The sequence below is a fragment of the Myotis yumanensis genome, unplaced genomic scaffold (assembly GCF_028538775.1).
Source record: "Myotis yumanensis isolate MYYU_CA2020_CCGP unplaced genomic scaffold, mMyoYum1.0.hap1 SCAF_13, whole genome shotgun sequence".
Taxonomy (NCBI): Eukaryota; Metazoa; Chordata; class Mammalia; order Chiroptera; family Vespertilionidae; genus Myotis; species Myotis yumanensis.
The window spans coordinates 22,093,401-22,107,147 of NW_027223764.1; the positions used below are offsets into that span (position 1 = coordinate 22,093,401).

At 40.7% G+C, this 13,747-nt stretch overlaps 1 protein-coding gene across 4 annotated transcripts in view; it reads right to left on the minus strand.

Annotated features, from left to right (window-relative positions):
• Positions 1–4,626: 4,626 nt before the first annotated feature.
• Positions 4,627–13,747, minus strand: part of ENTPD1 (ectonucleoside triphosphate diphosphohydrolase 1) — an 83,788-nt gene continuing 74,667 nt past the window's right edge. For all 4 annotated transcript variants that reach the window (XM_070432613.1, XM_070432611.1, XM_070432612.1 and 1 more), the window contains 2 exons: positions 10,706–10,843; positions 4,627–7,811 (listed from right to left, as the gene is read on the minus strand). In XM_070432613.1, coding sequence (XP_070288714.1) covers positions 7,605–7,811; positions 10,706–10,843 — 345 coding nt within the window. In that variant the 3' untranslated portion in view covers positions 4,627–7,604. The remainder of the gene's footprint in view (positions 7,812–10,705; positions 10,844–13,747) is intronic.

Below are 13,747 nucleotides of genomic sequence, written 5' to 3' on the forward strand. Positions count from 1 at the left end.
AAATTCTGTAATAGGTGTGTATTCTATTCTACTTTTGTTTACATTTGAAAATTTTAATAATAAAAAAGTTAAAAGTAACTTGTTTCTGTTATATTATTAGACTGGTCTGTCCAGAAAATAGTTGAAGAATACATCCTTCAAATGGATTTAACTGCAGGAGACAGAGCAAATTCTTCACAGGGACTTTAATCTACATGTGTATTCCAACAAGATGATTCAGTTGACTACTATAGAGGTAAAAATTCAAGAACTATGGAACAACACAAAATAGCATATTTTTAAGCTACTGATTCCAATTATGGTATGCCTATAGGTTGCAAAGCTGATGAGAAAGAGAACATTATGAAAAGACTACAATTGGTGCTGAGTAGTTTACTTTAAAAACTGCTCACCATTTATCTATATCTGCCCTTTTTCGTTGTTACTTGTCAAAAATTATCCTATATAATAAAAGGCTAATATGCAAATCGACCGAACAGCAGAACGACCAGTCGCTATGTTGTGCACTGACCACCAGGGGGCAGATGCTCAATCCAGGAGCTGCCCCCTGGTGGTCAGTGCGTTCCCACAGCCAACCTCCTGCAGCCGGCCAACCTCCCGCGGTCCCTCCCCCCGGCCGGCCTGCCCTGATCACTGGCCAGGCCGAGGGACCCCACCTGTACATTAATTCGTGCACTGGGCCTCTAGTTTCGTAATAAAAAAAATAAGTTGTATGTCAAAGGGCAACTTGTGTTACTACAAATCAGTCATTTACATCTTCCATTTTTTTAGTACGAGTATTTATAAGGAAACTGGCAATATGGAGTACATATAATTGTTGCTTTTTAAAACTGGAAATCTATTTGATTTATTGAGACTCTGTTTTTAGTTACATATGCTAATGGTTGCATTTCTAGTTGCAAACTTCGTAAAAAAAATAATTTTCTATAATTCATTTTTATTTTACACATAATTATGTACATAGAAGCAGGAGTTGGAACTTCCACCTGGCTAGTTAAACTATAAAATCATAGTGTCTTGAAACCTATCAGAACTAAATTCCTGAAAGTCACTAGCCCTTTCACCCCTGGTAGAGTAACAGAAGGAGGAAAAAAATCCATCGAAATAATAAGAAACCAGCTGAAGTTTTAAAGAATTTTTAAAGGTTGCACATGAGTTTGCATTATGGATCACCTACCAGCTCTTTCCCATAGGCTTCTACCAAGAACACCAGGGTAGTACATAGAAGGCTAGGGGCTGGGCAGAAAAGCTGGGAGAAATCCCTCTGAGGCACACCAGGTTTCCACTGATTGTGAAGCAGTTGGTTCCCCAAAGGCAGAGGACAGGGGAGACAGAAATCTCAGGAGGTACAGAAAACTGACAAAGCAGCACTGAGGCTTGTGTAAGGGAAGGAGTAAGGTTTGTAAGTAGCATTTGAGCTGGCCCACTGTGGAATGGTCTGCCGAAAGAAGCACAGCAGTCAGGGAGTATATTACCACTTACCTGAGAGCCATGGAATGATAAAATAGTGGAGATCTTTAATACCCGAAGATCCCTGGACAGCAGTACTGGCATTACCTGGCAGTTAGAAATGTAGACCTCAGCCTCACCCTAGACCTACTGAACCATTTTTTAGTTAAAATAAAATGCTTTTTATTTCAACAAGATCCCTGGGTCACACATTAAATTTTGATGTGTGACCCTTTAATGTGCATTCTAATCCTTAAAATTCTACTTTAATATGTATAATCAAATGCTGAGTGGTTAGCTATACAGAAACAAAATGCATGGTCCAAGAAGGAAGATGCAATGTGGGTAATCAAAGAAGGCTTCATTGAGGAATCAGGAGTTGAGCTGGTCTTTAAAAGCTGGAGGAAGAGGATAGACCTATCAAGAGATAACATAAATAAGGATACTGAAGCAGAAATAGTGGTATGGACCAGCCCCCTAGCAGTGGACAGGGAGATTAACCAGGACTGTTACCGGGTTCTTCCTAAAATGCCCCTGAGCCCAACTGTTCGAAATGAAATGGGCCATATATCTTGCCCAAAGAGTATAACCCAGATCCTGAGTAGAAGGGTCTCAGTGTTCTACAGATAAGGATGTGGAAGCAAAGGGAAGCAGCAATTTATTCTAACTTGGAGATTTAGAGAAGGCTTCACTGAGGGAAGGAGCATTTGAACTGAGCTTTGAAGGTAGAGTGGGACAAAGGTATTCCAAGTTGAACAAATAACACCTGAACAGTGTCAGTGTCAGATGAAGAATCAGGCGTGGATCAAAAGACACAAATGTCTATTGGAGCATTTAACCTTATTTTGTAGGCAACGGAAAACCAACAACAGTTTTAGTTGGGGAGCAATGTGATTAGGCCTGCTTTTTATAAAGATTAATCTGGCAGTAATAGATTGGCAACAAGACCACCATTCCTGGTATCAGGTCTTTACTGAGGTGATAATAATAAGATTGGAAAGGCGAGTCAAAATGAAAAATGTTGCCAAGGCAAAGTGGGCAGTTATTACTGATGAAGTTGATTCTGATCTTCGTTACTTGAGATAGTTGTGGTATTAATCGTGATAAAATGCAGGAGGAGGGACAGGTTTAGGAGGAAAAGTAGAGTTCCGTTTAGCTCATCCTAAATACATTCTATTTCCTCCTTAGCTCCCAAGACTTTCCCCCCCTCTCTTCATAAATTATAAGGAGTTATGTTGTTCTTAGGTGACTGTATAGCACTTGTCATGTTCACTGGTGAGCTTTGCTATTCAACATACACACAAAAGGGGCATAAAAACAAAAAGTCAACTCAAGTGCTGATGATGCCATCATCGTATCATCAATTTAAATTTAGAAATTTATTTGAAATAGAGAAATGCAAAAGGTATAGCAATGCTTTTATCACATGTAGTCTTACGTGCCACTTTTCTAAAGAAAAGGCTTGTGAAGAAACCCCTTTCCCCGTTATTTAAAAATCCATTATACCTGTGATACTACTATCATGTGCAAATAAAAACTTGGGTACTTAACTACACTTGATCGTAAACATATAAAATTAGGACAATAAATAGATGCATGGTCTTTCAGAAAATCTACGATTTTAGAATATGAGGCTAATTGGGGAACTTCCAGAGCACCCTGATTAAGGCTGTGAAAGGGAGTTGCAGCTTGATGACGTCTTGGAAATAATGACATGTTTTTAAAAGAATATTCCTTAGAAAGGTAAGTAGATTAATTTACAGAAAACACACTTTATGTTTTAGTTGATGAGACACTTTGGTAGATTGGAAACCTAGGCCCAGTGCTTCACTCCTTTTCTGTGTTTGAATCAATCATATCCTTTGCCATATAACTTGGCCATTCTTCCCAGTGTTTTTCCAACTTGCTAATGTTGTGCTTGGTCATATGACTTATTCAGATCAATAGAATGTGGGTGGAAGTGATGGGCCATCCTGGCCAAGGTTTTAAGAGGTATTGTAGGTTTCCTCTCACTCTCTTGTACCTCTGCCATTCAGCATGAGAACATGGCTCAGGAAGACACCAGGCAAGAAGACTGAGGCACATGCAGCAGGCCTGAAGCAGAGCTACCCAGTTGACTTGCAGACCCGTGAACAAGAAAATCAACATTTACTATGGTAAGCCACTGAAACTTTGAGTTTGTTGTCATTTTAATAGATACATTTTTTAATTGATTTCAGAGATGAAGGGGGAGAGAGAGAGAAACATCAGTGTTAAGAGAGAATCATTGATTTCTGCTTCCTGCATACCCCACACTGGGGGTCAAGCCCACAACCCAGGTATGTGCCCTGGTCGAGAATCGAACTGTGACCTCCTGGCTCATAGGTCGATGCTCAACCACTGAGCACATTGGCTGGGCTGTTATTACTAATTTTAAAACTAAAACTAACAAACTGAAACATATGGTTAATGAGCACAGCTAACTAGGAGCAACTGTCATGTTCTAACAAGATAGCAATGATTAGAATCTGAATCAGACAGGGATCTGACCAGTTTGGATGAAATTCAGCTCATCTTTTAAACTGACAATAAAGGAGAATATATTTTAATAGTGATTTTACTATTTTATGGTAAACTTTGCTCTGTGAGCTATTATCTCTATTTTAATATTCAATGTACACTTGACTATAAAATAGGAGCATCCAAATTACTTATATTATCGTTTTATTGTTGAATCCAGATTGAATTTTCCAAAGGTCAGGCATGTTGATCTGAATAATAGACATCTCTCCCTTCACAAAAAAGGCAACAAAACCTGAGGAATAAAGTGAAATGTGGGGCTAGAATCTTAAAAGCTTGTTTAAGAATAATGTTAATCTTCATATATAATAATAAGAGCAAGAAGGTTATAGCATCTGTAGCTGTCTTTAAAAAAAATCCCCCCTCAAAAAAAATCTCCCCCCTCAAGAGAAAGAAGAAGGATTATTATACGTGTCCTTTTGGCTTTGAATGTATTTTTATACCTGTGCTGTCCAATATGGTAGCCATGAGTCACATGTGCCTGAGCACTTGAAATATAGTTAATCTTAATTAAGATGTAGAGTAAGTACAATTATACACAACAGACTTCAAAAGCTTAATATGAAAAAAATAAACATCTCATTAATTTTATATTAACTACATGTCGAAATGCTAATATTTTGGATATAGTAGTCACTTTATTAAACCATCCATAGTCACTCAGTTTGATTGTACCATATTTTTCTTACAGAGGTCTTGACTGATACAACATTAAAATGAAGTATACCTTATTAAGGTGAAACTTTTATAATTCATTCTCTCTCTCTCTCTCTCTCTCTCTCACACACACACACACACACACGCACACGCACACCTAATTAACTTCAATTCTTTTGTCTACAGAAGTAACCACTTCAGATTTTTCCCCCAGTGGGTTCATAAAAATAAAAAGTTTCCCACCTTCTAAAGGAATGGGGTCACCAGAATCAAGTATGGGTGAAAGTCTAAGAAGGAATGGCAATCATTTATAACCAGTAGGTAATACAATATTAAAATTTTGATATAATCTATTTTTCTTGGCCTTCCTCATTCAGAATGGCTAGAAGCAGATTCCTAGATCTGCCTCAAAATCCTCTGTCTCTACTACAGATGAGGTTGTGTCTGCTAATCATGATTTGATACTTATAATAAGTGGAGTTTGGCTCCCAAATACCTTTAAGATTTTTTTATTTTTTATTTTTTGGATCCAGGCAATAAGACAGAAATGGAATAAGAAAAGATTTAGGTGTTTACAGAAGGAAACTTGTGAGTTCTAATTCCAACTTGCTAAGGGGTAAGGTTTAGAAAAGAAAAAGCAATAAACTTGGGGCAGAGATATGAGTTGGCTCTGCCATATACTAGTTTATATGCCCTTTGTTTGTAAAATAGAAATAATACTTAACACCTCGTGGGGGTTTTTAGGACCAGAATAGGTAATGTGCCTGAAAGTGCTTTGTATATGTAGACATAAGGAAGAAAGGAGCTGCTACTGGCTCTTATTTTTATGACCTTTTATTTTCATTATTATCATCAATTACTATTTATTTGATTCTGAACTGCTGTGCAGTGAGCAAGCAGTATAATTAAGCCAGGAGTATGGGAATCATTGATAAGCATCATACGTCACATATGTTACCATGCAAAGTACGTGAAAAGTACATGAACAGAGTATCAGTGTTGCCATGAGCGCCTTTGTGGGCTTAAAGCAATATTAAATCCCAAATCCATCAGGAAACAGGTCTTCTGTGTACTTCCCTTTCTACCATGCCTATAAGCCCTGTACTCATGCAGAGAGTTAAGCACATGCTTTGAAGTTATGAGAGTGTCTAGTAGTATATACGGGAGAGAAAATAATGATAAAGTGCATGCCAGACTTTGCCTCAATCATTTGAGCAAGTTACGTAGCATCTCTGAGTCTCACTTGCTGTTTCTATGAAGTGGAATGGTAGTACCTACCTTCAAATTTTTGTGAAGATTAAATGAGAAAATTAATGTAATGCGCCTGGACACAGAGCATAGTACATAACAAATGCTCAATAAATACTAGCTATAACAATATAGTTACTACTACTAGAAAGAGGTTAAACATGCCCTAATTTGACTTCTTATTCCTGATCAAGGTACAACACTTATATTCAGCTGGATACTGTAAAAAAATGACTTGATTACTCAAGAGATGTAGGGATATTTGGCTTCTAGTTTGTGGGAGAGCTTTTCCTCCCCCCTCCCTGCGTCCCCCTCTCCTCACCAAACCCACCCCACATCAGCTCAGTAGTCACTCCTGGGGCAAGTTCAGAGTAGCACTTCACCACCCCATCCGGCTCAAAAAGTAACTCTCACCAATCCTTAAAGAAAGGAGGCACAGGGTCTCTTCATATTTCTGTGACAAGGTCCATAGCTGCTGCTTCTCTCACAAAATATAACATGGAATAAGTAAATACAACTCCTACTTGTATGACAGAAGTGGCATCGACACTTACTGGTTCCTGGCACATTTTGATGTGTAAATACTGTGACAGCAAAAAGGCAGGTCACGCTGCACTAATGCAGCTCTCTCGCTAAAGTAAACACTGGGACAACAGATATGGCATGGCTTTAAACTCAATAGCATCTTTGTGGTGCAGTTGACTAGTATATTTGCCTATTAACTGAAAGGTTGGGCTTTGACCTACCCAGGAATGGTCTTGTCTCCAGCCAATTTTTTGGTGATGAAAATATTCTGGAATTAGACAGTGGAGATGATTGCACAACATTGTAAATACAGTGCTGCTGAATTGTACCTGTTAAAATGGTGAATTACGTGTATTTTACTACAGTAAAAACAAAACTCCAGGGTGCATTTCTCAACCCTCCATTGTAACTATATTTTCCTTCCTGACATGTATACATCCACCATGTAGTATATGTCCTGGTATCTGAATGCCTATATGTACATCAGCTTTTTAAAAATCTCTGGTCTGGATGTTTCATTCTGTAGCATTTTGGCATCACCCAAGAATATGTGATTCATCCACATCCCTGTTTTGGATTGGATTGAATATTAACTGCACAAGCACATAAATTCCCTTACAAGACTCTTTGGTCCTAGGATATACTTGCCTAGTCTGGAAAATTCTCCCATGCAAAGGGCAGACTGGGAATGGGATGTGTGTCTGCCCTCTCCAAAGGCATTGTATGGCTTTCTTAATAAATGCAAAATGAGAGTAAAAGGGTCTGTAAGATTGCAGTGAGATTCTTCTTTTAGCCAGCACAAATTCTCAGCACAGGATTCAGGACTCTCTCCTTCTGGATAAAATGAATATTATTCTTTTCTAAAGCAATGATCATGAAAGATGGCAGGTTTTTAGACCTACACGAACACAGGACACATAAAAGAAAAGGGAGAAGGTTTGGGAAAGACTCACAAAAGAGACAATGTCCATCAGGAAGTTCTTGAGGCAGAAGGTGGTGAATACTTTCCAAGGAAAGACTTCAGCAAAGCCAGAGAGGCTTCATACAGGTCAAAACTGGCCTTGGTGAGCAAGGAAGGGTGACCTTGGACACCACTGCAGAGGAAAGTGCTCCCTGGACAAGTTTTTTTTCCCTCATTCCAGCCAGCAGATTTTCAGCTGCTCCTGCTATACCCTGTCTTTCTGGAAATATGAAGGCTTGTGAAAGATGATCAAGCCTATGAAAACCGCTGCGACCAGGATCAGGGAGAAGAGGACCATGAGGGAGACATAAGTGGAATGGGAGAGAGGTGTGGACACCGGCTGCTCAGCTGGGATCATGTTGGTCAGGTTCAGCATGTAGCCCAAAGTCCATCCCACGTCAGTTTGCCGGATCTGCGAACAGTGAGGAAAATCTGTTGTTTCTGGTCTGAGGATTTAATGAGCTTTCACACACATACCTCCCCCCCCCCCCCCCCCCCCACACACACACCCATCCATAACACTGAGCCACCAGAAAGTGGAGAAGCACTACATTCAGCTCTCTACAGGGATTACTTCTACGTTCTACACTGAGAATTTGGTTGTGGGGCAAATGAAGCAGGGGCAAGTGATTAAGAAGGAGAGTTTGGAGCCTCACTACTGTATTCCCAAAATTTAGAGAGGATCTTGGTGACAGACTGCCCACTTCTCCTGCAGAACTTAAATAGAAGAACATAAATAGGTCTTTGGAGATTTGCATTCCTTATTTGTTGTTTGTGTGAATGTCAAGGGTCAAGGGTGACGAAGGGAGGGAGGTAGGAGGTGACAGAAATCAGACAAAGGTAAGAGAATAATGCTGGTCCCTGGCCTTTTACATCTATGTCAGGACCAGGAATCTCATCCATATAAACCAGGACTTCTTTATGATTCAAGTAGGGGAAATTGGGGAATAATCCCAGCAAGACAGTATTGCTTTATGGAAGTTGGAAGACTGCATATACATGAGAAAGGATTCTTATTAAATGATAAAACATGCTCTGATCCTGCCATGTTCCTGGAAATAATTTCCAGTTGCCTCAAAACTTATTGGAATAACCTGGCTGGCAAGACTTAGTGGTTGAGCATCAACCTATGAACCAGGAGGTCACAGTTGATTCCAGGTCAGGGCATATGCCTGGGTTGTGGGCTCGATCCCCAGTGTGGGGCATTCTGTAGGCAGCCGATCAATGATTCTCTATCATTGATATTTCTATCAATCTCTTCCTCTCCCTTCCTCTCTGAAATCAATAAAAATATATTTTTTAAATACTTACTGGAATATAGGTAGTCTATGAATAATAAATAATTTTGGAAATTTTTTAAAAATATATTTTATTGATTTTTTTTATAGAGAATTAGAAACATCTATGAGAGAGAAACATCGATCAGCTGCCTCCTGCACACCCCCTACTGGAATCGAACCTGGGACCCTTCAGTCTGCAGGCTGATGCTCTATCCACTGAGCCAAACCGGTCAGGGCTGGAAATGTTTTTATTACATGAGTTGTGAATGGTCATAGTAGAAAAGTTAGAAAGTATGTATAATCCTAAAAAGAAAAGATAAACCAGTATACTTCACCACTCAGAAATTGCTGCTATTATCATTTTGTGACATAGTCCTCTCTGTGAGGTTTTTTTCTTATCCAAAAAAAATGGAATTAAATTGTATGTAGAATCATTCACTTAACAATACCTTGTAAAATCATCCTATGTCTCAAGGAATTTCTATAACATTATCACTGGCGTGAATTGCCTTATATGTTAATTTTTACTTTATCCATTACTTATAAATCCTAAAAATGGAGTAATTGGATAAATTAAGGTGCATATTTAGGGCTCTTAGTACATCCTGCCAATAGTCTCCCCAAACGTTGTGCCAATTTACATTCCAGCCAGGACCATGTGGAAATGCTTCTGTCTCCTAAGCTCTTATCAGTAATGGGAATTAATAATTTGTAAAAAGCCCACTTCCCTTTATAAGGGACAGGAACCTTATCTGACTGTGTATGTCAAGGAAGGTTCCAGAGTTAGTTATCACCTGGGGTTTAGGAGCATTGGCTTATTCACTGGAGTTCAGAGAATATAAATCACTTGTAAATTTGACATAGACACGTCCCTGTCTGATAGAATGAAAGGAAGACTGGGATATTAAAACAGGGAAAGATTTGTGTTCAAATAAGCAAGGTCAGTCTTGGCAAGAGTGGAGTAGCCTCAAGGCTATGGTCTTCTGATTCAATGTTTTGTTTTACTTGAAATCATCATCCTATATAATAACAGCCTAGGTGGCATCACGTGATGGCCGCCGTGACGTCGTCACAAGATGGCCACTACAAGATGGCAGTTGGGGGTGATCGGGCCAGCAGGGGCGGGCAGCTGGGGGCGACCAGGCCTGCAGGGCAGCGCAGCTGGGGTCAACCAGGCTGGCAGGGGAGGGCAGTTGGGGGCAAGATCAGGCCTGCAGGGGAGGGCAGTTAGGGGCAACCAGGCCAGCAGGGAAGGGCAGTTGGGGGCAAGATCAGGCCAGCAGGGGAGCAGTTAGGCATCAATCAGGCCAATGGGAGAGGTTAGGAGGCTATCAGGCAGGCAGGCAGGCAGGCAGGCAAGCAAGCGGTTAGGAGCCAGCAGTCCCGGATTGTGAGAGGGATGTCCGATTGTTGGTTTAGTCAGACATCCCCCAAGGGGTTCCAGATTGGAGAGGGTGCAGGCTGGGCTGAGGGACAACTCAGCGCCTCTACCTCCTCCCCCCCTCCCCCCCCGTGCACAAACTTCGTGCACCGGGCCTTTAGTATTTAATAAGGGGGTAGATTGTTTTTGCCATTATTGGGTATGGGCATAAAATATAGAGAAATACTGTTCTTGAAATTTTTTCAAGTGAATTGCCCATGAGTCATGCAGCAAATGTAAATGATTCTCTGCCTGGATACCTGCAGGTGGCGCTATGATAAAGCACAGCAGTGAGGTTACTTTTTTTTTTTCTCCCCCCCTTAAAGCTCATGCTGAGTTTGGCTTCTAAGCAAAGACCTCCCATTCACAGCTACTCATCCCCTTATTCACAGTGAGTTTTCAGATTGTTCATCTTTGAAGCTACACTCAACAAAGCCCCGGAGGGTTTGGCACAAAATGCCAGCTTGGGTTAGAAGTGAAGTGGTAGAACAGGACATCAGGCAAAAACTTAAATTAGGTTGACTCCCACCTCTTTCAAGCCCACAGCTGCTTCAGTCACAACCCAATCTCATCACCCAACCCCAACCCACCAAGTACCCAGATTACCTCCTCCATGAAATGAATATCCTTCCAGGAATCAGATGTGAAATGATAGCCTCCAAAAAGGAGAGTGATAACATAGGTTCCGGAAAAGCAGTATTCACTCAGGTACTTCTCCTTCACATCACGAAACTGTGTCTTCAGCTGTAAGTGAAGTGAAAAATATATCATATTTGTACAACAGGCACTTCTCCACTTCGTTTTCAGTTGATCTAGAGAGAGGAGAGCCCCAGCTCATGCAGACCTGCAAGTTGGCCTCTGCAGAGGGTTTGGAAATGGTGCTGCACTCCTTCAGTGGGTGCAGGGGTTTATAGTTCAGAGTCTGTTTAGGGAACTTTTCCTCTAAGATTCTATGCGATAGTAATAAGAAGTCCAGGAAAGAAGTCGTTTCTGTTTAGTAGGCCAGAAATACTTTCATCCCTCGTAAAACTTGCGTTGCACCACTAGATTAGCATGTTAGAGGTGTGAAAATTCTTGCATAAAAGAAATCCATTAATCTTCATTTACTCAGAGTTTTCTATGTGCTCTTAACCAGTCGGATTCAGAGCCTCTATACGCATCTTAAGGAAATAGTGTCACAAAAAGCCACCCAGTTTAATCTCTGGACTAGTAGCATCAGCATCCCCTAGGACAGTGGTTCTCAACCTTCCTAATGCTTTAATACAGTTCCTCATGTTGTGGTGACCCCCGCTTTTGCTCAGATTTCTCTCCCCTCACAAGGAACGTCCTATCTCTAAACACTAACTGGTAGCTGGAGTCTGTCTCTCACTTGGCTAGTGCCAGCCCTCAATCCCTGGAAAACTAATTCCACACCTAATTCCACGCCTGCTTTGTCCTGCTCTGATGGAATTCTTCAAATGACCCAGCTTGGAACCTTCCTTTTTATTACAGTCCTTGAAATTACTCTTTCATCAACTCCTATGCATATGACATTCTCCTGAGACCTTGGTGTGATATCCGTTGACTTCGCCTTTCCAGGTCCCTACCCCTTTCTGTCTGCACTTTGCTTTTTCTTTGTCAAAAGACCTCTTCTCCCATTAGATGTAGTCTTGGCAGGCCTGTCAAACAACCCCTATGGGATACAGAATCCCACAAATCCACTGTTGCAACCTCAGAGGCTCTTAAAGGCTTGCTCGTCCCTTGGGGGAATGCTATTTTGGCCTAATTTCTCTGAATTCTTCAACACTTCTATCTCCTTCTTCCTTCTAGGGCAGCAGTTCTCAACCTGTGGGTCGCGACCCCTTTGGGGGTCGAATGACCCTTTCACAGGGGTCGCCTAAGACCATCGGAAAACACATATATAATTACATATTGTTTTTGTGATTAATCACTATGCTTTAATTATGTTCAATTTGTAACAATGAAATTGGGGGTCACCACAACATGAAGAACTTTATTAAAGTGTCGCAGCATTAGGAAGGTTGAGAAACACTGTTCTAGGGACTATACATTGGCTATGCAGTCTAACTTGCTGAGGACTAATTACGATACAAGCTAACAATATAGAAGCCAAAGTCATCTACCTAGTTCATCAATCCAGAATTGATCATGTTATTGTTTTTTTCAGTTACAGTTGACATAAAATATATTAGTTTCAGGTGTACAACATAGCGATTACACATTTATGTAACTTACAAAGTGATCACCCCAGTAAGTCTAGTTCTCACCTGACACCATACGTAATTATTTTAATATCATTGACTATTTACCTGTGCTGTACTTTACATTAAGACAGTTTGTATTTCTTCATTCCATCACCTTTTACACCCCAGAATTGATAATGTTAACGCTTGTGGATTCAATACTATGTGCTCTCCAAATAGGGCGATGGTTCGCCCTCCTTTACATTTTATTTCCCCTGCCAAAGTAAGGACAGGCAGTACGGTTATAGTATTATAAAGCAGCACCTTTCAGCACATAATATATGCTTAACAATTGTCTGCCGAAGGTGTCTAGAAGGACATTCCCAAACTAAAGTCAGACTGGGGTATCAGTCCTTCCTCATGTTGAAGTTAGCAGGAAAAGAAGAAAAGAGTTACCCCGTAACAGAATATTTCACACACACACACACACACACACACACACACACACACACACACTGCTTTCCACACCAATGGACAATGCGTTTAGAAAAAATACTGGGTCATAACACCCATCTCAACATTCTAGGCTCTGTGTGAGGGTCTGGGTCTCACTCACCTGCAACTCCACCCCCATCCACCCTGTATTCCCACATCCCTCCCCACCAAATGTTTCAGAATTTCTCACAAATGCAGGTTTTCCTGACCTTGCTTCCACGGCCAGCCTCTGAGCAATTCCTCATGTGACTTAATTGAGTAGACCTGCAGGTCTGCTTACTATAAAGTTCTCAACCAAATGTAAATGTAATCTGAGGAAATAAAAAGTGGGTGAGCCTGGCCGGCATGGCTCAGTGGTTGAGCATCAACCTATGAACCAGGAGATTACAGTTTAATTTCCGGTCAGGGCACATGTCCTGGTTGTGGGCTCGATCCCCCAGTGTGTGTGCAGGAGGCAGCCGATCAATAATTCTCTCTCATCATTGATGTTTCTATCTCTCTCTCTCCCTTCCTCTCTGAAATCAGTAACATATTTTTAAAAAATAAAGTGGATGAGAGTAAGGAGAGAAATCTGACAGAGCTTTCCTTTGGAACATGAAGTAATTTTTTTTTCAAAGTGCAGCCTAAATTTACTTTCTTGGCAGCCTGATGTCTAATTTCCACAACTTCAAGGTCTTCCTCCACAGATCATCACCAACTGCAAAATGCCTCCCCTAACTGTTTTGTAAGGTGTTGGGGCATATTTGAGCAGGTCTTTTGAAAAGCCCTGATTACCCTTTCTTTAACTCAGACAAAATACCTAAGGAGAATTCCAAACCTCCAGGCTCTTGCACAACCTTCCTTCCCCCTTTGTCAGTGCAGATGGGAACAGCATCCATTTTTAGTTAATTACATTTTTTCAGAATGAAATCATGCACTTTTGCAACTGTGTTAGCTTAAAACAGCCGCTGTTTTGCACTACTCCTAGATG